This window comes from Colobus angolensis, unplaced genomic scaffold (genome assembly GCF_000951035.1).
Source record: "Colobus angolensis palliatus isolate OR3802 unplaced genomic scaffold, Cang.pa_1.0 Scaffold70, whole genome shotgun sequence".
Classification (NCBI taxonomy): domain Eukaryota; kingdom Metazoa; phylum Chordata; class Mammalia; order Primates; family Cercopithecidae; genus Colobus; species Colobus angolensis.
In genome coordinates this window covers 7,427,900-7,454,705 of record NW_012120710.1, presented here as the reverse complement: position 1 = coordinate 7,454,705, position 26,806 = coordinate 7,427,900, and the positions used below count along the sequence as shown (strand labels likewise).

At 39.5% G+C, this 26,806-nt stretch overlaps 1 protein-coding gene across 4 annotated transcripts in view; it reads right to left on the bottom strand.

The window, feature by feature from the left end:
• Positions 1-26,806, bottom strand: part of ART3 (ADP-ribosyltransferase 3) — a 108,972-nt gene that overhangs the window by 21,317 nt on the left and 60,849 nt on the right. For 2 of the 4 annotated variants that reach the window (XM_011927211.1, XM_011927213.1), the window contains exons 1-3: positions 16,311-16,435; positions 15,167-15,244; positions 9,212-9,923 (exon numbers count right to left, since the gene is read on the bottom strand). In XM_011927211.1, the coding sequence (XP_011782601.1) occupies positions 9,212-9,923; positions 15,167-15,235 (781 nt within the window). In that variant the 5' untranslated portion in view covers positions 15,236-15,244; positions 16,311-16,435. Of the gene's footprint in view, positions 1-9,211; positions 9,924-15,166; positions 15,245-16,310; positions 16,436-26,806 lie in introns of those variants that run through there. The other 2 variants (XM_011927214.1, XM_011927212.1) reach the window with 1 other exon arrangement.

Below are 26,806 nucleotides of genomic sequence, written 5' to 3'. Positions count from 1 at the left end.
GTTGCAGTGAGCTGAGATCACACCATTGCACTCCAGCCTGGGTGACAGAGTGAGACTCTGTCTCAAAAAAAAAAAAAAGATAAGCTACAAATTGGGAGAAAATATTTGCAAATCACATACCAAACAAAAACCTCGTATCTACCATACATAAACAATTTTCAGAAGATAAGAAAACAATCTCGTTAAAAATGGACAAAAATCTTTGAACAGATGTTTCAGTAAATATATACAAATGGCAAATAAGTATGTGAAAAGATGCTCAACATTATTACTCATTAGGCACATGCAAATTAAAACCACAATAAAATACCACCACATATCTGTTTAGAACTGTTAAAAAGACATCTATGAAGTGTCGGCAAGAATGTGGTATAGCTAGAACTCTTATGCACTCCTGGTGAGAATGCAAAAATGTACAGGTACTCTGGAAAACCATTTGGCAGCTTCTTTCAAAGTTACACATATACCTATCATATAATCCAGCCAATGCATTCCTAGGCATTTACTCAAGTGTAATGAAAGCATATGTCCATACAAAGACTTGTACATAAATGTTCATAGAAGTTTTATTTGTAATAGCCAGAGACTGGAAACAACCCACGTACTCATCAACAGGTGAACAGACATGTAAACTGTGTTATGTCCACTATTGTACGACAGCATGAATAAACTATTGATACACGCAACAACACAGATGAATCTCAAAACAATTATGCCGAGTGAAAGAAGCCAGGCAAAAAAGAGAACATACTGTATGATAAGATTTGGATGAAACTCTAGACAGTGCCAACTAATCTGTAGTGACAGAAAGTACATTAGTAGATGCCTGGGGGGATTGGGAAACAGGGAAAGGGAGGAGAAAGGAATTGCAAAGAAGCATGAAACTTCTGCAAGCAATAAATATAAAATGCTCATAGTCTTGATTGTAGTGATGATTTCATTGGCATATACATATATTAAAACTTACTAAATTTTACTTTATGTACAGTTTATTATACCAATTATAACTGAGTAAAGCTATTAAAATTTTTTTCTTAATTATGAGGATGAGATGAACAGGACCGGACTAGGTTTTGGATCTGGTCTCTAGTTCCCTACCAAAAGAAGCCCTTCACATCCCTGACTTGTTAAATACTGGAGAACTACATGGCTGTCATGTTAGCAGAGAAGTCTACAGTTAGAAACATTAGACGCAGTCTGGACAAGAGTAAATAAAGCCCTCCCACAAGTTCCTATCTTTTTCAGATCCAAAGAAATTACAAATGTCAATGACTATACTCACAGCTGATTAGAATCTCTGGCAACAAGACTACCTCAGAATTTGTAGGTCACAAGGACTTCCTCTTTCTGCAGGGCTGCTACTGCTAGCCTGTTAACTGGTCCTAATTGAGACAGACTGTCTTATCGAAAGAAAAGTCATGATTCACTAAACCAGTATCTTATTATGCAATACATTCTCTCTGAACTAAATTCCCATAAGGCTGGACAAACTCTCAAAAGCTCCACTGTCATATGGAAATCTTACCTCCAATAAACAGTCAAACCTGGCTCCTAAAACCAAATCCACTTTCACAAGCATGTGGCTGACCTGCAATTAGACCTGTGGTTTTTCTAAACAGTGGCCGAAGTGTTCACAGGGCTACCACAGAATGTTTTTATTTATTTATTTATTTATTTATGATGGAGTTTCGCTCTTGTCTCCCAAGCTAGAGTGCAATGGTGCAATCTCAGCTCACTGCAACCTCTGCCTCCCAGGTTCAAGCGATTCTCCTGCCTCAGCCTCCCAAGTAGTTGGGACTACAGGTGCCCACCACCATGCCTGGCTAATTTTTGTATTTTTAGTAGAGATGGGGTTCCACCATATTGGCCAGGCTGGTCTAGAACTCCTGACCCCATGTGATCCTCCCGCCTCGGCCTCCCAAAGTGCTGGGATAACAGATGTGAGCCACCACGCCCGGCCTCCAAAGAATATTTTTAAATTTCAAGAAAAACACAGCCAGGCTTGATATCTGTCAGACACCGTGTGAGCTACTAGCTTGAGGTAGAACTCAGTTTTAAAGTTACACATTCTACCATGTTACACACTGTTCGATGACATATGTTTGCTGTATTAGTCTGTTCTCCCACTGCTATAAAGAAAGACCTGAGACTGGGTAATTTATAAAGAAAAGAGGTTTGACTGGCTCATGATTCGGCAGGCTGTACAGGAAGTATGGCAGGGGAGGCCTCAGGAAACTTACACTCATGGCAGAAGGTGAAGGGGAAGCAGGCTCATCTTACATAGCCACAGCAAGAAGAAGAGGGAGAGGGGGAAGGTGCTACACAATTTTAAACAACCAGATGTTGTGAGAACTCTATCATGAGAACAGCGCAAGGGGGATGGTGCTAAATAATTAGAAACTGCCCCCATGATCCAATCACCTCCTTCCAGGCCCCACCTCCAACACTAGAGATGACAATTGAGCATGAGATTTGGGTAGGGACACCAATCCAAACCATATCATTTGCAAAGCTAGGTCTTTTTATCAATTGTTGTCACAAAAAGCTAGTATATGTGAAAATCAGTGTGGAACAGGAAATGAGATAGTACATAATCTGATTCCAGGGTCTGAGAAGCTGTGAACGTCCAAAAAGCAAACACATCCCATTAACAAGTAACTATTGTTAAAATAATAGTACTTTTAAAAAGCATGTGCTATTTTTCAAAAGTTTACTAAGGTGTTAAGATATAAATACTTATTGATTTGTGGTATTCATAAATACCACATTGATTTTCACATATACTTGGTTTCATTACAACAATTGCTAAAGATCCAGCTTTGCAAATTTATGATGTCATCAAACAGAATGTACTATGATATAACACGTAACTTTGAAACTGAGTTCCACCTCAAGCTAGTAGTTCACCCAGTGTCTGACAAATATCAAGTATGGCAGTGTCTGTTGTGAAATTTAAAAATATTCCTTGGCAGCCTGGTGAATTGCTATACATTCAGGGACACTTCAGCCATTGTTTAGAAGTATGAATTTCTTATGGTGTTGGATATGTCACTTCCTATTAGGCCTAGGGACATGGATCTTATTGACGTCTCAATCCTAGACAATCCCAGACAACAATACAGAAACTTTGCTACTCCCAGGAAATGCTACAGAAAGGTGCCAAGCAGAACCAATGGAGACACTTAACATTTAAAGAACACACAAGGGCTGGGGGTAGATTTATAACAAATAAGTCTGGATAGTCCTGTAGGCTCACCTTCTTTCCCCCTTTTTGATGGCTTAGCAGAGAGCTGGCTCAACAGGTCTCAGTAAACTCTACAAAATAATACTACAAGCCACTGGAGTCTAGAGGCTCCTCCTTTCTATCAGTGCTACTTTCCAGCCAGGAAACAATATTCCCTGGCCCTCTTACTCTATAAATTATGTAGAGCATTATACAGGCTGGCCTCTCTCTATGGAAACATGGACCAAAATGCCAGATAATCTCTGCTTACTCTGTTCAGTAAAAAAAAAAAAAAATGAGAGTTCAGGGGATGATATGTGCTCTACTATTTCTCTGTATATAAATTTTCTTCCTATAAACCTGATATATTTGCACTGTAGGGTGGAGGGAGTCCCAAAGCCATGGCTTCTCACGAGGTATTTATAATTCATTCACCGTCCTCCCAATCGAGGTATAATTTTCCAATGGAGTAATTTTTTTTAAGAGATGGGTGTCTCACTATGTTGCCCAGGCTACACTTGAATTCCTGGGGTCAAGGGATCCTCTTGCCTCAGCCTCCCCAGTAGCTGGGTCTATAGGCACACACCACTGCACCCAGCCCCAGTGGAGTAATTTTTAATGATAATGGATGTAGCTTGATTATACAGCTAACATTTCAACTTTATCACATTTTCTAGAAAAATAGCATAAAAGACAGTTAACCTGGGCTAATTTTCTATTGAGAAAGAAGAAGGGTTTCTGTTACTCCTTTTCTCAGAGTTCACTCACATCGGCTTGGATTAATACCAAGATTAATGCCTATGACCACCAGGAACTATGTTATCTAAAGAGACGTTGATATTCTCTCCACTTCCTGATGAACAAAGTTTTCAGCTAACTAGTTTTTGAAAAACTCACAATATATTTTTATCTTGGAAATCACAGGCAAGTTAAATCATTATTGTCAGACTGTGTTTAGCACACTAAACTTAATGCAGTAAAATTTTTTTTTACCCCTTTTAGAAATATTGTCTTTTTTAAATCCAAAGTCTCAGTTATATCCAGTCACAATGGAACAAGATTCTGACTATATCCTCCTTAGCTAGGGCTCTTAAAACACTTGGCCATTGTTCTTCACACTATTTCAAACTGCCTGTCTTTAAAGGTTACTCCAGGGAGTTTTTGATCCTGCCTTTCCATCTCTAGATGGCGGCAGAGGACTCCAACTCAGCGTTAAATCAACACACTCAAGTACAATGGCTGACTGTCAGAGCTCCCTCAATACATGGTACCTGTGCACCTCCACAATGACCTGCATTTCTCCATGCGGGTCTGAACTCTGGCGCTTTCAGAATCAATCCAACAGAACCTCTTTGGTTCTTTCATAATCCCACTCACAAACATGGCGTCTGTGGGCTCCATGGCCCACCACAGCCCATCAACCAGACCCCTGTGCTAAATTTAGCTTGTAGCCACTGCAGCCAGGGCTTTGATATAACTAACGGTTCCATAAATGGCATCTGGCCAAAGGCATCAAAAGCACCAAAAGCGGTATCATTTCTGTCAGCCCAGCTGCTGCAGCTGGGATTTTGGCTGTGCTATGCTGGTCAAGTTTCACAAGATTGGTGTAGGGAGGGAGGGTCTATGGTATAACTGGAAACTATGGCCAATTTCAAGCTACTGTCATGTAGGGGGAGCAGGAAAGAAGACATGCATACCCACAATCTGTTCCCATGAGCTCATCTAAACTGGCCCCAGCTGGCTTGGTTTCCGGTCAGGTCCAATGTATGGTTGGTGAGAATGAGGACTTTTCCTTTTTTAAAAAATGAATTTTATTGTATATATTTAAGGTTTACATGATATCACAAAATACATATGGATAGTAAAATTCTTACTATAGTGAAGCAAATTAACATAGCTATCATCTCACATATTTTTGTATGTGTAACGAGAGCTAAAATCCATTTATTTAAGTAAAATACAATTTTATTGACTTTAGTCCTCATGTTACACATTAGATCTCTAGATCTATTCATCCTACCTATCTGCTATTTTGTATTCTTTCATCTACATCTCTTCAGTTCCTCTTCCTACACCTGTGGTAACTACTGTTTCATTCTCTCTCTTGTTTTTGATCTCATATATATTCCACATATAACTGAGATGATGTAATAGCTTTCTGTGTCTGGCTTATTTCACTTAGCATGATGTCCTCCAGGTCCATCCATGTTGTAGCAAATGGCAGAATCTCTCTCTTTTTTTAAGGCTGGATAATATCCTATTGTATATATACCACGTTTCCCTTATCCCTTTGTCTGTTGGTGGACATTTAAGTTGTTTCTATATCTTGGTTACTGTGAATAATGCTACAGTGCACAAGGGAGTGAACATATCTTTATGAGGTGGTGATTTCAACTCTTTGGGGTGTATACCCAAGAGAGGGATTACTGGGTCATATGGTGGTTCTATTTTTTGGGGGCGGTGGGTGGGAGGGTTCTTGTTGCCCAGGCTGGAGTACAGTTGTGCGGTCTCGGCTCACTGCAACCTCCTCTTACTGGGTTCAAACAATTCTCCTGTCTCAGCCTCCTGAGTAGCTGGGATTACAGGCATGTGGCACCACGCCTGGCTAATTTTTGTATTTTTAGTAGAGATGGTGTTTCACCATGTTGGCCAATCTGGTCTCGAACTGCTGACCTCAGGTGATCTGCCCGCCTCGGCCTCCCAAAGTGCTGGGATCACAGGCGTGAGCCACTGTGCCTGACCAGCAGTTCCATTTTTAATTTCTATTTAAAGATAGAAACCCCCATACTGTTTTCCATAATGGCTGCACCAATCTGCCTTCCTACCAATGGTGTTCTAGGGTTCCCTTTTCTCCAAACCCTAGCCAGCATTTCTCATCTTGTCTTTTGCCTTTTTTTCCCTATCTTTTTGCTAAGCACTTTTCCTTTCAACACAAATTTACTCATTTCACCTTTCATCTGCTTCTTCTAGAATCGTCCTTCTCAGGTGAAACTCAGTTGCAGGACTAGGGTGAGTCAAATAAGGTGCCTAGAGAAAATTTAAGGAGGCACTCTCAGTAATATACAAGTGCAGGTACAGCCCTAAGTGAGGACTTCCTTAAAATTTTCACCCTAGGCACCCCAACAGCCACACAGCTTCTGCCATCCAATCATAAATGGATCTGTTCCTACCTAGAAATCAATGTTTCATTAGCACTTCCCTACCATTCGGCCTTTTTTATCTCATAGTACCTTGGTTACATTTAGTCAAGGTCTAAGTCTATCTCACTTTGAGGCCTACTGCACCCATTACTCCACTGGACCTAGCAGCGATGGTTTTTGGTTCAGTTAGGCAATCACACCTTCAAGACCCAAAAAGGCCAGCCCCTCACCAGTTTACTCAGTTTTGCAGAAGAATACATGGCAGTGAATAAAGCATACTGTCTAGCAGCAGAGCAGCATCAGACATGTTCCTTTAATGCAAGTCTTCACAGGAGTCCAGGGCTGTTCTTTTGCCTCCAAATTACATCTCAGGTTCAAGGAAACAAGATTACACAGGTGGGTGTGTAGGAGCCTCTCTAGTTTAGTAGCCTCACACCACACATAAAATACAATGTATTTTGAACCTATGCAGGATTGCTACGGGAGTACTGCTCTCCTTCCAGGACTCAACAAGAACACCTGGGTACGTCACACTACATTCAGGAAAGCCCAAAGCTATGGCTTCTCCTCAAGTATTTATAGTTCATTCACAAACCTCCCAGCTCAGATGCACTTTACCAATCAAGGGTTATGTTTACCACAGGCAACGTTGTAAGGTCACACAGCTGTCATTCCACCTTTCGTAGATTACAGAGAAAGAGTGCTGGAAGATCACCAGGAGGCCATTTTCACAGGAGACAGGAGAAAGGGTTTACTAACCCTTTGCTCACACATACTAAGGCACAACACCATAAAATTTCAGAATGCTGGGACTAAAGAAAACAACCTAAAAACCTTCCAGATTTTTGTTTTTAAAAAGTCTCAATCAAAGTTTTAGTAATTAGAATGGCTTCATACCTTTCAACAACAGCTACAGAACCTACAAGTCACTGCAGGAAAATCTTCAAAATTCCAAGGAAAAACAGTTTCTAAAATAGAAATGCAAATCTATATAAACTATTAATCAAGCTTAAAGGTCTATCTCTCAGAGATGCAGAGACTTAGAAAATTTTCCTTAATGGACCATTTCTCAGAAACTTTTGCAGAACCCCCATCCCCACCACACCAAACAAAGGAGTAATCCAAGAAAGAGTTGCAAATCCAAGAAATAGGAGATCTCTCATAGGGAAGAAGCAATGTCTCAGAATGGTAATGAGTAGAGATTTCAGAACAGTCAGCAGGCCTAAAGAGCATATCATAGAGCAGTATGATGAGGGAATTATCCAGGGGAAAGAAGAAATTTATATTTCTGTCAAAGGATTTGGGGGTGAATTACCGATTGAATATTAAAAAACTAAGGAAACAAACAAACAAAAATCATCCGATAACCCTGGGGTGAAAGTGGGATTTAAACACAGAAAACCCACTCTAACTCAGCTATGTCCTGTCTTTACTATGCTGGGAGAATGGGAAGGGGGAATGGAGGTACACTGGGAAGGAGGGTGTTGGCTTTCAAAACTTTTGGTTTACTGATCTAACAGCCATTTCTAATTCCTTTTTCCTTTGTCTCCCTCATACACTATATTCCCTTGGCTGGAGAAGGGCCTCCCCAAGCTTCTCTGGTAGCTATGGGTGACCAAGAAACTGTTCAAGTCAATCATCTGTAATCAGGAGTTTAGTAAGGGTTTCTGGGAAAGCTTTTACTTTCCTTATTGAACAAGTAGATTTGGCAGTCATTCCCTTTCCTTTCTTTTTGTCTTGGACATGGATTGATGCCTAGAGCTGCAACAGTCACAAGTGCAAACATGAATCAACAAACAAAACGTGGTAAGGATAGTGGAACAGAAAGAAAGAGCGTGAGTGACTGATGACATAGGTGAGCCACTGCACTGACTCTGAACAGTCTGTCTCTAAGACTTATTAAATGAAAGCTCAGTCAGGTCTTCTGTTACTTACAGCCGAACGCATAAAAAATTCTTAGCTAATACATGGTAGATGAGGGTTAAATATTCATTTTCTATAGCAGGAAGTCAATACATGATATCTAAAGATTTAAAAACTAAGAAATAACATGTTGAAGCATGTTATTTACTTGGAAATATGACAGTAAGCACCTGAAGAAATAACTAAAAGAATGAAAACTGGATGCCACTGAGGAGTGGAAATTGAGAAAGGTGGGGCTGGTGACTGCTATTTTTCTTTTTCTTCTTTTTTGAGATACCGTCTCGCTCTGTTGCAAGGCTGGAGTGCAGTGGTGTGATCACAGCTCACTACAGCCTCGACCTCTTGGGCTCAAGCAATCCTCCCACTTCAGCCTCCCATGTAGCTGGGACCACAGGCATGTGCTACCATGCCTGGCTAATTTTTAATTAATTTATTTTTTTTTGTAGAGATGGGGGTCTGCCCCAAGGCTGCACTATTTATTTATTGTAAGCCTTATAGTAGGGTCTCTCAACATTAGCACTACCAACATTTTGGGCCATATAATTCTTTGTTGTGTGGGGCTGTCCTATGCATTGTTTATCAGTGTTTCTGGCCTCTACCCATTAGATGTCAGTAGCAATCCCCCTTTTCCCCAATTGTGGCAACCAAAAATGTTTCTGACCATTGCCAAATGACCCTGCAAGGCAAAACTGCCTTTGGTTAAGAACCACTGCCTTATAGTGCTATTTAAAAATTTTTTTAATAATACTGTAAATGTATAATTTCCACAAAATTATGGTTAAAGAGACAGTATGAAATAAGCTAGACAGAAAACTGCCAAACGTCATTTCACCTTTCAAACACCTCTCACTCTCCTTCACTGACCTTTCCCTAAGCCTAAGAATCCCACTCCTTTCCTCCCAGACAAGCACAGACAGACACTTACCACCTAGAAATGCACATTCATAATGGCTGCAGGTCTTGTTTGTGCTTTGAAGGATAAGGTTATTGCCAGCCCCTTCCTGAGACACTTGAAAAACCTCATTCAGAGGTATTAAAGTAATTCTTTCACTTTCTTTATCAAGAAATTTTTCAATGTCAACTCCAAGGCATGTGTAGATGGATAACACAGTGAGCTGGTCATCAGCAGCCTGAGGTTTGACTGAATATGCCAAGGTAAAATGGCCAAACCTGGCTTGGTTTAGCCCTCCAAATGTAAATGAAGTGCCCTGGCTTGTTCTATATACCACATTTTTGGAACTGGCCTCACAAGGTCTTCTCAGCAACTGCAGGGCTCTTGTCAGGTAAAAGTGGAAAGCTTTGAACTGGAAGCCATAGATATAATCTTCTCGAGATTGCCCAGCCATCTTCACAGCTTCACTGAACAGATGGTAAAAGGGAGTTTGCTCTTGAGCTTCAGAAATATATGCCATCAGGGCTATTCCATGGTTATCCTTAAAATTCACAGGGAGAAAGATTTGAGTCTTTCGGGCTGCCCATTTGGCTTTTGCATTTTCCCACACAGTATCTAATTGCTGGTGGCTTGCTTTTTCCTCCTTTAGCAGTTGGGGAACGTATTTAATTTCCATCCTGTCAGTACATTTCAGGTATTCATCATCAAATGCATTATCTGCCATGTCTAACACTTCAGCCTTCACCTTCAAAGGAAAAAGAAAGTAATACTCTTGAAATAAGAAATTTAGTGAGTATCATTTTCTCTCACATTATTACCCCCATCTTCTCATCCCTTGCCAAAATTCTCTCCTTACTTATAACCAACTTTGGGTAGGATTTTTATGCAGGAAGTATATTCCACTGCTACTGATAACTTTTCTCAGCTGTGACGTATTTGTGTGAAAGAGTAAATGTCAGTGGGTGACAGGGTGACAGGTATGGGTGAGATTGTGCCTGTAGCTCATTTATCTGGATATTATGGTACAGAACAAAGAACAATGAATGTGAAGCTAAAGAAATGGGTAGCAGTCCCAGCTTTGAACAATATTTTTAGCTAGATTTCTTCGACCCGTCAAGGCTGTTGGGAATTTGAAGTATCATATGCAAATATTATTCATGATCTATAACACATAATAACAAACATTACTCCTTTTCCTTTGGGGTTGCCCCTTCCCTTGTTCATATGGCTTAGGTAGAAATGATTTGGCACTTCCTGGATAAGCAGGTGATCTAAGTCTAGCAATCAGAGCTCCCAGAGGAAAAAAATGAATCTTTCTTCCTTTAAAGCTATAAGCTCTAAGGATGATATTGACCTAGGGCTTCCAACAGTTATTGTTTTAGTTCCATGGAGAATTCTGTCTGAAAATAAAGCAACAAATAAGGCTTGCTGAGCTGAGAAGTAGAGCTAAGGCCTTGAAAACATACTTTAGACGCTGAGTCTAACTGTACCTGAAGACTGTGTTCTTCATTTCTAAGAATCAATAAATTCCCTGTTTGCTTCAGCTAGTTTAAATTGTATTTCAGTCACATACAACTGAAGAAGCATAATGCCACATACAACTAAATTATACATATACATATGTTCACATACCATAGGAAGCAGGGTGGTGTAATGTAATCAACACTACTTGGAAACCAGGCAGATCTGAGTTCAAATCCCATTTGTTACTAATTAGGTATGGGAAAGTTACTTGACATTTCTAATCCTCAAGTTTTCCATTTAAAAAAATGAAGATAAAACATCGGACTCGGTGGCTCATGTCTGTAATCCCAGCACTCTGGGAGGCCAAGTGGGCAGATCATGAGGTCAGGAGTTCAAGACCAGCCTGGCCAACATGATGAAACCCCATCTCTACTAAAAATACAAAAATTAGCTGAGCGTAGTGGCAGGCACCTGTAATCCCAGCTACTCAGGAAGCTGAGGCAGGAGAATCGCTTGAAACCGGAAGGAGGAGGCTGCAGTGAGCGGAGATTGTACCACTGCACTCCAGCCTGGGTGAAAAGCAAAACTCTGTCTCAAAAAATAAAAAATAAATTAAAAAATGAAGATAAAGTGGAGGAAATAATATTTGAACTGCGGGATGGCTATGAGAATTAAATTACATAATGAATATATGCAAAGCCCTTTGTCCCATGCCTGGCACATGTCAAGTCTTTAACATACTGTGGTTATTATTATTTTTTTCATAAGGTCTTTCTCCAGTGTGATGTGGTTATTTTGTATTATTTCATGTTAAGAACATGTGTATTATACTGTTAGTCCCTTAAGGGTGGGATCTGTATCATTTTTATCTTTGAATCCTATGCACCTAGCACAGAACCTGGCAAAATATTCAAGTGAACTAAATTAGAACCCTGTACTCTGGCTTATGGATCAAAAAATAAGATGATCAAATCTCCCCAGGAATACCATTTATGGGTTTCTGCAAATAAAAGGATAATGTCTCTTCCATTATTCTATACTTGTATGGTGCATAGTTGCATCAGTCTTCTCAGGAACCTCAGTTGGAGACTTTATAGACACATTTAGCCAGAAGCTGTTAAAGTTACAGATTCAAAAAAAAAGTTACAGATTCTATGTGAATGATTCTTAAAAACTCTCTCTCTCTCTCTCTCTCACTGTGTGTGTGTGAGAGAGAGAGAGACAGAGAGAGAAAGAGACACAGAGAGACAGATATATTAACTTGTAAAAGCAAAACAAAACTTGCTTCCATATCCTGCCCTAGGTATCTCCTTTCCCGTCTCTCTTCTCTCCCTCATGAACAAATATCTTGAAAGAGATGTCTATCCTTGCCATCTCCACTTCATTTCCCACTTATAGCTCAACCCTCACCATTATGGCTTCCCACCCATTTCTCCACCCAAACAGCTCTAAGGGGCATTTCTTCTTAGACTCTTTTGCAGACCCAACATATTCCAGTTAGCCACTAAATGTTGGAGTTTCTCAAGGCTACGTATTTTCTAACTCTCAACTCTACGCTCCCCAGGCAGTTATATACATGCTTACAGTTTCAATTATGATCTAAATATATCAGATCTATCCTGTAAGTGCCAGTCCTATATATCAAATTTATTTGCCTACTTAACACCTCCACTTGAATGTTCAAAGACCCTTCAAACGTAACATGTCTCAGACAAAACTTACAATCCTGCAACCACAACGACCTGGTTCTTATTTAAAACCATCCATTCATTTGTGAACTTTTCCTACATATTTCCTTCTCAGACACACTCTGTAGCCACTCTATCACTAAGCTTAACAAACATCACCAGAGTTCTTTTTATGTGCCAGGCACTAAGTGTTCAGCAACCTTGTGAGGTAGGTACTACTATTAGCCCCCCTCCTTTTTTTTTTAACAAAGATGAGGAAACTAAGAGATTGAGACTTACATGGAATTGGAATTTGAACTCAGGCAGTCTAATTCCAGAGTCTTGTCCTCTTAACCAAACTGTTCTGTTGCCTCTAAAGAATGAGAATGTTTCCAATGACGAAGACCATGGACATTTATGTAGCACTTGAAGAGTGTAATTCTGTCTTCAAAACAACCATTATAAAAGGTTGAACAGAAAATCATTAACACCATTTTACAAAAGAGGGAACTGTGCCAGCTTCAGAAACTGTCCTGATTACTAGCCACAGAGAATTCTGCCATGGAAGTCACTGAGACCCCTGTAGTCCTGGGTTTGTAGGTCAGTTTCCTGACATGGGAACTTGAGCTTCAAGAGATCAAATCACTGCCATCTCATAGCCAAGAAATGCACTTTCCTCCACAGCACAGAATGTACCACAGTGCACCTTGGGTGCCAATGTCTGATTCATTTTCAAGACTTCAACACCGTATAAGACACCAGACTCTGAAAACACCTCCCACATTCCTTACACTATGTCGGAGTTGATCTATGTTCCTGTCTTTTCCCTATGCCTCTAACAAGTCTCCAAATGTCTAATTTTAGACATCAAGTCTTTCTGGCCAGACACCGCAGCTGATTGTGTATTTTGTATGATGCGTGCCTTTAGCAGTGGCAAAGTTCATAAATGCCACCACTATTCAGGGACAACTGAACAGATACTAAAAAACAGGTACAAAAGGCTAGGTGAACAAGCTGACTAAATTTCTCTTATATAACCACTGAGAAAAAAGGTCATACTGATGAAATTCAATTACCAAAAATTTCTTACAAAAACATGGAAATGACCTAAATGTCAAGGAAATAAATTGGCTAAACAAATCATGAAACAATTACAAAACAAATACACTTAAATTATGCTGCAAGAGTATATTGAAAACCAAATCAAAACCACAATGAAATACCACTTCATATCCTCTACGATGGCTATAAATGATGAAAACCAAGTAACATGTAACACAAGGATGCAGACATATTAGAACCCTAATATATTGCTGGTGGGATTGTAATACCGTGTAGCTAGTGTGGAAAAGTTTGGCAGTTCCTAAAAAAGTTAACATAAAGTTACCATATGAACCAGCAATTCCACTACTAGGTGTATACCCAAGAGAAGTGAAACATGTTCACAACAATAGGTAATTTTGTTATCATGAATCATAAATCATAACCCCCAAATTCATTTTTACACATACATTTCCTATATATAAGTAAACTTTACTCTGTAATGCTACCAAATAACCAAATAGTGTTTGTCTTATCTCACTATGTCAAGATTACATGATTAGAAAAAGTTTTAAAAAGAAAAATAAAACACATGTTCACACAAAAACTTGTACATAAATGTTCAAAACAACTCTATTCGTAATAGCCATAAAGTAGAAACAACCCAAATGTCCATCAGCTGATAAATGGATAAACAAGATGGGGTACAGCCATAAGACAGAATATTACTCAGCTATAAGAAAGAATGAAGTACTGATAGGACTCCTGAGAACATTACGCTAAGTAAAAGAAACCAGACACAAAAGGTCACATATTGTATGATTCCATTCAGGTGAAATATTCAGAATAGGCAAAACCATAGACACAGAAAGTAGATAGTGGTTGCCAGGGAATGGGGGATGGAGAAAATTGGGGCTGACTGCTAATAAGTACAGGGTTTCCTTTTGGGTTGATGGAAATGTTTTGCAATCAGACAGTGGTGATGGTTGCAGAACATAATGAACATACTAAAACCACTGAAGTATACAGCTAAGAATGGTGAATTTTTATGGTATGTAAATTATATTTCAATAAAAAACATACTGCGACACAGGCAACAGGATACACAATGATTCTATAGAAAACGGATTAGAATATTAAATTCAAAAAAGGATAACAGTTTAAGAATTTAAGATATTTTTAAAAAGGCGTCTAAAATGGTGCACAAATACAGAAGTAATGTGGCAGCTAACAACGCGGGGAAAAAAAACAAGTGAAATATTATATTTTACAAAAAAATATGTTCAGATGCTGAAAGAGTCAATTGTAAATAAAATCATAAAAGTTCTGCCAGAAAAAAATGTGAGAAAATGGTCATTAATTTAAAAACATGTAATCAAACAATGCAGCATTATCTTATTTGGAGAAAAACATATTTTCAGAATATCTGATGACGTGAGACATGCAGCAGAGTATGAACTTAAAATGCAAAGAAAAAATGCTATGTACAGTGTGAACACATTTTTTTAAATTAAAAACAGTATACACATAGAAAAAAGCCAAGAAGCCTGTATATACCAACAGGTTGGGAATCATTTCCTCTGTGTGGAGGGATTATGAATAATCTTTACTTTCCTCTTTTTGCTTAATTTTAATTTTTTCAACTTTTTACAGTTAATATGTCACATATTTAAAATGAAAAGAGTTACTTATAATAAATTAATTTACCTATCCTACCTACTTTCATTTCCACCCTCAAGCCCCACAGATGCCTCAGGTAATGTTATATCAAGAATTTCCATTCCAATGACCACATGCTTCCCATTCCCAACATTACCTGGAAAATGTCCACTAGAATCATGGTTGCCAGCAGCATGGTGACTATTTCAAAATGTCCTGTCTTCATTTTTCTCTTCTAAATTAAAATAAAGAAATTTCAATTCAGTAGACTCAAAAAAGGGATATAGGAGAGGAGAATAGGATAACAATGTGTACTTTTTCGTTTAGAATGCAAGTGGATAGCATGATGGTCAGGAAGTGATTATCAATAAATTCCTAACGTGCTACAAAAGCAATTAGGCATCTAGTGGTCTAACGCTCTCATTCTACAGACGAGGAAACAAAAACTCCTTAGAATTTCAGTGATTTGCTCAAGATTAAATCTGTCCATTTCCATACTCCTCCAGACATGTCATCTCTCCCACCACAGTCACTGGGAGTCAAATTTTCTTCCCATCACTAAATCTCCCCTCAGCATGCACAGGAAATAACACAATCAGACTAAAAAACAGCAGTCTCAAATTGGTCCCCTAGCTCCCAGTTTCTAAGAACTCCCCAGGAATATGTCCATGCACATTATCCATTCTTCTATCTTCTTTGCACATTAAGTCACGCCCTTTTGAGTGGGACAGAGGAGATGATGAGGCCAGTGGTGGTACAAAGCAGTGGATTGTCAGAGATGGCCCCCTTCCCACAAATACTCACAATCAAGAGAAGCCTGAGGGTAAAATAAGTGTGTTGCATAACTTTCTGAAGGCGGGAACAAGAATAAGAAGGAACTGGGTAGGCAGCAATTCTAAGATTATACAACTATTGGCTGAATGCCTAATATTCATCCCAGTATTTATGATACTGTAACTCAAATGAAGCTTCTATTTTATCCTACCAATCACCATATTCTGGATTCTAAAAATGAGAGTGAACAGCACAGGGGAAGGGAGATAGTCTTCCTTTGTACAGATCATTTTGGCCTCAATTTCCCATATTTCTTCAGAAGCAGTTTTGTTTTGTTTTTACTAAAAATACTAAAATATAGTACCAACATGCTTCTTTGTGTTAAACTTCTCTTTCCAAAAAAGATTTGAATACAAGATAATAGATACCTGTCACAAGGCAATATGTTTTAAGCAAGCTTTGGATTAGGATTTTCCTAAAAATTGTTCATTTCTTTAGTCTGAGTGTAAATAAGTCAAAAGGTTTACCTGGCTTTTGTGCCTTTGGAGGAAGTTTAAATGATGCTAGGCCTCAAACTGACTCCCCACTCTCAGTTGTGGTAAGCGAGTCTTCAGGATGGGATGTTGTTGACAGTGAGAGCTGAGATGGGAATGCTTTTCTTTTTATAAACACCCCCAGCAGTAGCTTGGCAGTGGCACATTACGCTACTTGTGTTCTGCTATTTATATCTGGCCCCCACACTATGCCTTGGAATCACTGCTGTTAACACTTTAAATCTCCAAGAGGCTTGTAAAGCCATAGCCATTCCCTTTAGCCACACAGCACGTTCAGTTCTGAGCCCACAATTCTAGGCTTCTCTCAGAAAGAAATGACTTCCCATTCCTAATCCTTTGACACTGAGATATCAAACTAAAGCATGGATTTTACTCTAGGCTAAGTGATTCACATAACTAAGGGAACTTTCTTTGTTAATCACTGGCAATGGTGACAGCTATCACCATTCGCTCAACTAGCTTACTGTATTTCAGGTACCTTGTCAGGAGTCGGGATACACAAGCAAGTGAAACAAAGTACTAAAAAGCACTCACGATCTAATAAAAAACATGAATATGCATACTTAACCAAAATACGACATGTTAAGAATCCCAAGTATAGACAAAGTCCAGTGATAACACTAAGGAGGGAAGGATTTGGTAATGCCTGCAACTAAAGCTCTCATTTGCGTAACGTATACATGGTAAATATACTGACTGCAATGCTGAGGAACACTTAGGGTTCACTGACTGTGGATAAAAAAACACAAAAATGTCCTAAGAAATTCACGCATACATACACCACAATGCATTAATAGAATGTTTATAGTCGCACTGTTCGTAATAACCCCCAAACTGGAAACCATCTAAATGTCCATCAATAGTAGAATGGTTAAACTGTAGTATAGTCATACAGTGAAATTTTATATAGCATTGAAAATGAACAAACTCTGACCATATATAACAATGTGGATAAATCTCACAAAATTTTGAGTAAAAAAAGAGATACAAGCATGTTTATACTATATGATTTAATTTATATTGAGAACAAAATTAGGCAAAACACTTCCAAGGCATGAGAAGTCAGAATAGAGGTCACCCTGGGTAGTAGCTAGTAACTGGAAAGGGCACAGAGGAGCATCTGAGATGTTAGCTGGGTTCTGCTTTTTGCTATGGGTGCCAATTACACTGACACATTCAGTTTGTGAAAATTCAGCAAGCTATATACTTATGATATGTGTATTTTTTTGTATACACATATATTACTTCAAGAAAACATTTTCAATTATGAAATACACCCATGTTTACAAAATCCAACTCTACTCTTTAGAATTGAGACAAGTTCCAACCTTTTCCCACCTCACTGGCTTGGCAATCCAAGATTAAATACACAGCACAGACTCACTCCCAGAAATATCATTTTTTAAAAAACAGGAGTTTGGTTAGAAAGAAAAAAGAGAGTGTGCATGTTTTCAGGCCTTAGGCTCGCAATAACCTGCTTTTAAGTCCCAGGCATGTAGGCCTACAGGAAATTAGGTAGAGAAGTTGTCCTGTTGCTGGCCTCCCAAACCTGCCACACTCATCTATGTATCACACAAAAGACAACGTTCATCAAATAGAATAGAACAAATGTGAGACGACATTCACGGCAAGTTTGGCCTTGTTTATCCCCAATGTGATTTTGTTCCATTCCTTTTTTGTTCCAGTTTTTAACTAAATTTCTTTCATTCATTCATTGAACAAATATTTGAGTCTTAAAATGTGCTAGGAACTGTTTTAGGTACTAGAGGTATACCAGTGAACAAAATGGATAAATATCTTGCCTTTGTGAAGTTTATATTCTTGTGGGAGGAGGTAGTCAAATAACTAAAATAAGTATGTAAATTATACAAGTATGTTAGAATGTAGTGAGTGCTATGGTTTTGGCTTTTGTTTATAAGTAGCACAAACGAGACTAGGAGTGCATGGAGTGTTTGCAATTTAAATTGGATTATTAGGGAAGACTCACTGAAAGGTGATATTTGAGCAAAGACTTGAAAGAGATCAGCCATGAAGACTGTGGTAATCAAACACAGTGAATAGCACGTACTAAAGACCTGAGACAAGAGAATGCCTACTTTTGTTTGAGGAACAGTAAGCAGGCCAATATGGTTGGAATATCAGAGTAGTACAAGATAAGGGTCAGAGAGGTAAGGGGGTGGTGGGAAGACCATGTCAATCTTTGTAAGCCACTGTGAAAACACTGGCTTTCTTTCACTGTAAGAGAAAAAGAGCAAATCACAGGTTTTGAAAAGAGGTATAACATGATCTGATTTATTTTTTAAGAGGATCACTGTGGCTGTTATGCTGAGAATGGTCTGCAGGGTGAATGTAAGAAGACTAATTGACAGGTTATTATAATAATGCAAGCAGAGATTATGGTGGCTTGAATCAGGAAGGCAGCATTAAACGTAATGAGAAGTAGATGTGTATGTATGTGTGTTGTTGCTGTTGCTGAGGTGGTATGAAGTGGATGTCTGAGTTTATGATGGTATGAAGTAGATGTCTGAGTGTATGTTTATGTTGTTGCTTTGTTGTTGTTTGGTTGTTAGAAACAGGCCATTTTTATTTGAGCCTGTTAAAAATCTGACTGTTGTAGATTAGACACAGTATTTCCTGATAAGGAAAAGCATTTGTGGGTTCTAAAAGTCTACTATATTTTCAAAAATGTAATAACTCACAAAAAAATAAATGGAAATGATCTATAAAGATACCAATTTATTATACAGTTAAAGTGCTTGTAATCTCAGAGATTTGGGAAGCCAGGGCAGGGGGATCGCTTGAAGCCAGGAGTCCTGGCCAGGGCAACACAGGGAGACTTTGTCTCTACAAAAAGTTTTAAAAATTAGCCAGGCACGGTGGCACATGCCTATAGTCCTAGCTACTTGGAAGGCTGAGGCAGGAAGATCTCTTGAGCCCAGGAGTTCCAGATTACAGTGAGCTATGATGGTGCCACTGCACCCCAGCCTGCAACAGAGCAAGACCTTGTCTCAAAAACAAAAAAAAATGTTTAGACTTAAATGCAGGATATAATTTGAAGACTGAGGCAATAGGATGCACTGACAAACTAGATGTGGGCTGCAAGAAAAAGAGGGGAGTAAAGAATAGTTCCAAGATTTTTAGCTTGACTAACTGGAAGGATGGAGTTGTCACTGACTGACATGGAGAAGACTGTGTGTGGAAGAAGCATCCTGGAACTCAAGTGAAGAAAATATTTTCAAAAAAAAAGGAAAGATCAAAGGTGTTAAAAGCTTCTGATAGGTCAAATAAGATGAGGACTGAGAACTGACCATTGGATTTAGCAATGTGGAGGACATTGAAAGATTTAAGAAGAACAGGTCTGATAGAACAGTGGGAATGAAAGCCTGATTAGAATGGCCTAAGAAAGAATGAAAAGAGGAATTGGAGACATTGGAGATGGTTGATATCTTCAACTCTTTCAAGGAGTTTTTCTATAAAGGACATAAAAGGAATGAGGCAGTAGCTTGATGGCGGGATTGGGGAAAAGGTAAAGAAGAGAGTCCAAGAAATTTTTTTTTTTTTGAGATGGAGTCTCGCTCTGTCACCCAGGCTGGAGTGCAGTGGCATGGTCTTAGCTCACTGTAGCCTCCACCTCCCTATCTCGGCTCACTGCAGCTTCTGCCTCCCCGGGTCAAGCGATTCTCTCTGCCTCAGACTCCTGAGTAGCTGCCCGCCACCAAGCCTGGCTAATTTTTGTATTTTTAGTAGAGATGGGGTTTCACCATGTTGGCCAGGCTGGTCTTGAACTGCTGGCCTCAAGTGATCCGCCCACCTTGGCCTCCCAAAGTGCTGGGATTATGGGCATGAGCCACTGTGCCCAGCCAGAAAGATTTTTAAAGACAGAAAAAAACCAGCATGTTGGATATGATCTAGTAGATAGAGGAAAAAACTAATAATATAGGAGAGAGAGGGTAGAATGATTGGGTTAATCTTCTAGACTAGGCAAAAGGGGACGAGACATAGTATACAAGCAGATGAGGTGGGCTTAGATAAGGGCAGGAGCAGTTCATATAATATTAACAGGAGGAAAGGCACAGTATATTGGCAGATACTGGAAAGAAGTGGTTGCAATAAAAATTCTTTTCTACTTGCTTCAATTTTCTCAAAAAAGTAGTAACAAAAGATGATGGTTTACGTGACAGAGATTTGAAGAAATTGGAGAAAGAATGAAACAGTCATCTAGAAAAGGAGAAGAGTGAATGCATTATGATTGCTGGGCTGCATTAAGGGCCTACTTGAATTTAAAATGAAACCACTTAAGATGGATGTGCTTTTCTCCATCTACATTCAGTTCCGTGGTAGATGCAGACTAAGCTACACTGGACTGAATAAAAACTGTAGCTTTTCCAAGCAAGGATAAAATGATTACTTTATTTTATTGAATGATTATGGGCAAAAGATCTGAATTGACACTTCACAAAGGAAGATATATAAATGACAAGTAGAAAACGATGTTCAACATTATCAGCATCAGGTAAATGCAAATTAAAACCACTATACATCCACTAGAATGGCTAAAATTAAAGACTAACAACATAAAATGTTGATGAGAGTATGGAGCTACCAAAACTTTCATACATTGCTGATGGGAATGCAAGATGATACAGCTATTTTTTAAAAAACAATTTGGCAATTTTCATAAACTTAGATATTTACCATATGACCCAGTAATTCTACTTACAGGAATTTATTATACTTAAAAGAAATTATTAAAGTGTGTGCTCACACCTGTCAAATGTTCATAGCAGGTTGATTCATAGTAGTCAAAAGGTAGAAACAACCCAAATGTCCATCAACTGGTAAATGGACAAACAAATGAAATAGCACTCAGCAATAAAAAAGAACAAACATCCTCAAAATGTTAAACATAGGGTTACTACATGATCCAGAAATTCCACTCCTAGGAATAAATCTTGGGTATATGCCCAAGATTCAGAAATTCCACTCTGAGGCCTACATCTTGGGTATGTTCACACAATAACTTGTGCACAAATGTTCACAGCAGTCTTATCTATAAATATAATAGCCAAAAAGTGGTCTAGATTTCAATCCAAATGTCCACCAACTAGTAAATGGATATACAAACTGTGATATACCCATGCAGTGGAATATGATTCCACCATAAAAAGGAATTAAGGCCGAATGCAGTGGCTCACGCCTGTAATCCCAGGACTTTGGGAGGTCGAGGCAGGCGGATCACTTGAGGTCAGGAGTTTGAGACTGGCTTGGCTAACATGGTGAAACCGTGTCTCTACTAAAAATACAAAAATTAGCTGGACATGGTGGCGTGGGCCTGCAATCCCAGTCATTCAGGAGTCTGAGGCAGGAAAATCGCTTGCACCCAGGAGGTGGAGCTCGCAGTGAGCTGAGATAGCGCCACCACACTCCAGCCTGGGTGACAGAGACAGACTGTCTCAAAAAAAAAAAAAAAAAAGGAATTAAATACTGATACATTTACACGAAATGTCCAGAATAGACAGATCTATACAGACAGAAAGTAGATTAATGTTTTTTTTTTTTTTTAGGGCTGGACGTATAATGGGGAAGTAAAGAAGACTGTTAATGCGTACTAGGCTTCTTTTTAGAGTACTGAAAGCATTTCTTCTCCCCAAAAAAGTCACCACATGTCCTTTGTAGTCAATCTCCTCCCTTCACCCAAGGCTCTGGAAGTCACTGATCTTCTTCCTGTCACCAGTTTTGCCTTTCCTAGCAAGACATGTAACTATTATCATACAGTCAGTACGTAATTTTTTATGACTAACTTCTTAGCATAACACTATGAAATCTATCCATGCTGTTGCATGTATCAGTAGTTCTAAAAATGACTGCAGTGATGGCTGCACAAATCTTTACACACAATAAAAACTACTTACGCCATACACAGTGGTTGGGGTAGCTGAAGGAGGATCACTTGAGCCCAGGAGTTCAAGGCCACTGGGGCAACATAGTGAGACCTCATTTCTTAAAAACAAAAACAAAAACAAACTCATACAAGCGAATACTTTAAATTAATTTTTTTCTTTTAAACTTTTATTTTAGGCTCAAGGGTACATGCGTAGGTTTGTTATATACGTAAACTCGTCTCAGAGGGGTTTGTTGTACCGATTATTTCATCACCCAGGTACTAAGCCTAGTACACAACAGTTACTTTTTTCTGATCCTCTATCCTCTTCCCCTTCCCACCCTCAAGTAGGCCCCCAGTGCCTGTTGGTCCCCTTTGTGTCCATGTGTTCTCATGATTTGGCTTCCACTTACAAGTGAGAGCATGTGGTATTTGGTTTTCTGTTCCTACATCAGTTTGCTAAGGATAATGGCCTCTAGCTTCATCCATGTTCCTGTATAGGACATAATCTCATTCTTTTTTATGGCTACATAGTATTCCGTGGTGTATATGTACCACATTTTCTTTATCCAATCTTCCTAAATGAATTGTATTGTATGTGAATTATGTGAATTATATCTCAGTAACCATGCTTTGAAAAAGAATAAACTATTAATACATGCCACAATATGGGCATGAGGGAACATTATTTGGGTGATGAAATGTTTTATATCATGATTGTAGTAGATGTTACATGATGATATACATTTGTCAAAAGTCACAAAACTGTACACTTCAAATTTGTGAATTTTATTTATATTAATCATACCTAAATAAAGCAAATTTTAACAAACAACAACAAAAACTATCTTGCCTACATACTCCCTGAAATTTGTGTATTTCAGGGAGAAAATGAAATACACAAAATGAAGATAAGGAAAGATCTTCCATGAAAGATGAGGAAAGAGAACTAAGTGAGCCAAAGAAGCCTAGAGTTGTGGTAAGATAAATACAAGGTACTTGTATCTTAGGGACTGGATGCCAAGGCAGGACATTACAGTAGTGAACGCAAATTTCTATCATCCAAAGACCAAGCAGGATCAGATACCTCAGGGAAGGCCAATGACCGCTAGAGGTCAGCACCAGAACAAGATATTTATCCAATGGCAGGCCACTGCTCTTAGGAAGAAAAAGAACTCTGAATTTAAATATTTATTCAAAGAAAACTGTTTCAACTTAGAAGTGACTAAATTTTAGTTGACAAGATTAAGTGTTTTTACCATTAGTTTTTACTGTTAACATGGGGGTTTGTGAACTAAGTTGATTTCCAATAAAGAGAAATACATATTCCTTTTTACACATGATTCTTCACACTATGACATTCTGACATTGGGAAAAATTGTAGTTCGTTCTTTGTTCTGTTAGTTCTAGCTGTTAGTCTGGTCTCCAGCAATGGTGATGTTTAATTGCTAGCTCAGTAACTTAGTATTTTTTATAGATTTTGGGAACCTGGTTGCTAAATTCCCTCACCATAGCCTCCTGGCACTGGGCATTCTACAGACAGACAATTTCCATGCCCTCTCACCCTGTTCGGTGGCCTCCCACAAACTCAAGATGCACTCCCTTGCCCTTGGTGGGCATCTTCTTACAGAAGATCATAAACTGGTTTGTACCCCAGTTACCTTCCCTAAGCCCAAGGGAAACCGAGGAATTCTATCATGACAACTTTGATCTTAGAAAACTGGAGAGGATCTTTTGTCACTTCTCAACTCATTCTACTTTGTTATGTTCAACTTGTTAAATATAATGCTTTTCCTAAGAGACCTTAAAAATTCTCCAGTATGCCCAAGTGATGGTGGCAGCCACTCCAGTTGGCCTACCATCATGCCAGCTGTCACAGCAAGGTGTGGCCAGGGCTGCCTCTTCCACAGAGCAGGCAGGAGCCCTGCCCTTTTGGGCAGTGGTGCAATTGTTCAAACTATGGCAGCAGACTCAGGTATCCCTGCACTCTTGGGGGCCTGGGAAGGCCCCCCCTGTCCTCACAAGCTCAGAAGTGCCTGCTCCCACTGCTTGGCTTCTCCCTGCTGTTGGCTCCCACTCCAATCTTGGAGTGAAGTCAGGCTGAGCCCAGGCATCATGAACAGTGGGAGGCAGAGTCGCAGGTGGAAGGGGGTGGGTCTCCGGTGAGGTCCCTCTATCAGCTCAGGGAGGGCCTGAAGGCTGGGGGCCAGGCTGCCAGCTCCACTGACTGGAGTGGACACTGCTGCCTTTTCCAGGCTTGCCCATGACCACCCATGGACCAACCAGCATGCACTTCCTCCCCTCTGAGGCCCATAAATAGCTGGGCTCAGCCAGAGCTGAGCAGACAACAGGATGACCAGCAGCAGAGAGGAGCTACCCTCTCTGCTAATAGCTTCAGAGATCTGCAGAGACTGCCGAGCGACCTGCCTGCAGAGAGGAGCAGACCTCAGGATGACCAGAGAGCAGAGAGGAGCCGCCCTCCCCAGGGCATCCTCTCCGCTGAGAGCTCAACACTTGATGGACAACCTGCCTGCCCACAGAGGGGAGCTACCCATTGTGGGTGTCCTTCTGAGCAGTTCTAGCACTAAATCAATACCCTCTTCTTCTTCCTCACCCTTCATTTGTCTGCATACCTCATTCTTCCTGGATGCAGGACAAGAACTTGGGCAAAGGACCCACTGGCAACAGAGGTTTACAGGGGAAGAAAATCAACACCCCAAAGATCCTGTAACACAAGAAGTATGAAACGAAAAAAATCTCTGCTGCTAAAGGATTCCCTGAAAATTACTACTGTGTTTCTAAACCCCTACATCAACCCCTTCTAGGGTTTCAGTCCAGAGAAGCCACAGGAGTCTGAATTCTCTTTTCTCCTTTTCTCCATTCTAGAATCAGGTCTTCTACTCCCAATTCCTGTTAGGCACACTTCCTGTGTGCTATTTCTTTTGCCTTTATCCTATGTTGATAATCCTGTCTTGTTCTGGCATTATCAACCTTTTCCTTCCTTTAGACCACTAAGGATAATCTTAAAGGTTACTGGAGTATAGACAGACTTTATAACGGGAATGAAACACATACCTGTTTATTAGTTTCAAAACAATGCATATTATCCCTACAACATTCAATATATAATGATTATATTGCTTTATTATATTTAATATATTGATGTTATATAATACAACATACTAGTATATGTATATATTATAATGTAATATACTATTATATTTGTGGACACATCCTACTGGTGGATTTTAAGTCTCTAAGCTTTAATTCTCAACTTTCTTTCCCCCTATTGCAGTGAGAGACACACATTCTCATCAAGTACAGGAGTCTCTATGACAATGATTTCAACAGAGTGTGTGTGTGTTGTGTGTGTGTTGGAGGGTTGTATCAGAGTGTGGAAGGTTCAGGAGGTCCTTGAATAAGGCCATTTCATTATAACATTAATGAGAAAAAAACCTGATTCTCAGCCAGGGCCACTGTCTGTGTGGAGCTTGCACATTCTCCCCATGTCTGTATGGGTTTTCACTAGGGACTCTGGTTTCCTCCCACATCCCACAGATGGGCATGTTAGGAGAGAGATTTGGAAATGAATGGATGAATACAAATTATTGTAAAATAAAAATTTCTAAAGCATACAATAATAATACAAATGCACAAGATTAAATGATTCAGTACAAAAGCACTCAGTGAGCCTGACGTATTTGTAATTGTTTGTTTTTGAACTTTGTGGTGGTAAGAGGTGCGCCTCACAATTTTTGCTTTGCAAACACTCCCTCTTCGATTGAACTCACCACCACTATGGCTACCATTACTCACGCCTGTAATCCCAGCACTTTGGGAGGCCGAGGTGGGCGATCACTTGAGCTCAGGAGTTCGAGACCAGCCTGGCCAACATGGTAAAACCCCGTTTCTACTAAAAATACAAAAGTTAGCCAGGCATGGTAGGAGGTGCCTGTAATCCCCGCTACTTGGGAGGCTGAGGCAGGAGAATCGCTTGAACCTGGGAGGTGGAGGTTGCTGAGCCACGATCTCACCACTGCACTCCAGCCTGGGCAACAAAGCGAGATCCTGTCTCAAAAAAAAACAATTTACTCAATATTCCAACTCCCATCTTTCTACCAACACTGAAAATCGAAACAATATTGTTAGTATATTTTATAGCATCCACTTTCAATATTCTCTTTTTGGTACTCATTTTGTAATAAGAGGACGTTAGCACTGTTACCCTTCCCTTCATCTCCTTTCTGCCTTTCACCTCCCAATTTCCATCAGTAGTTCTTTTATCTTTATGTTGTCAAAATGTAATAACATTTGCTTTTTGTTCTGTAGCCATGCTTTCAGTACAGGTCTATTCTAAAATTAAAAATAAAAAATATGGTTTACTGCAAGTTTATTGCAATCAGGTGTATACTCTTTAGTATAAAGACAAGACGTAAGTGAGGATTTTATTTCCATCTCTGCTGTTTCAATGTCATGATCACTGTTCACACTCAAATGATTGACTACAGAACAGACTGGTGGGTGTTACAAAAAAAGACCTGCCCAGGGGACCACTAGGGGTGGAGGAAGAACACCTGGGTCTCACTCA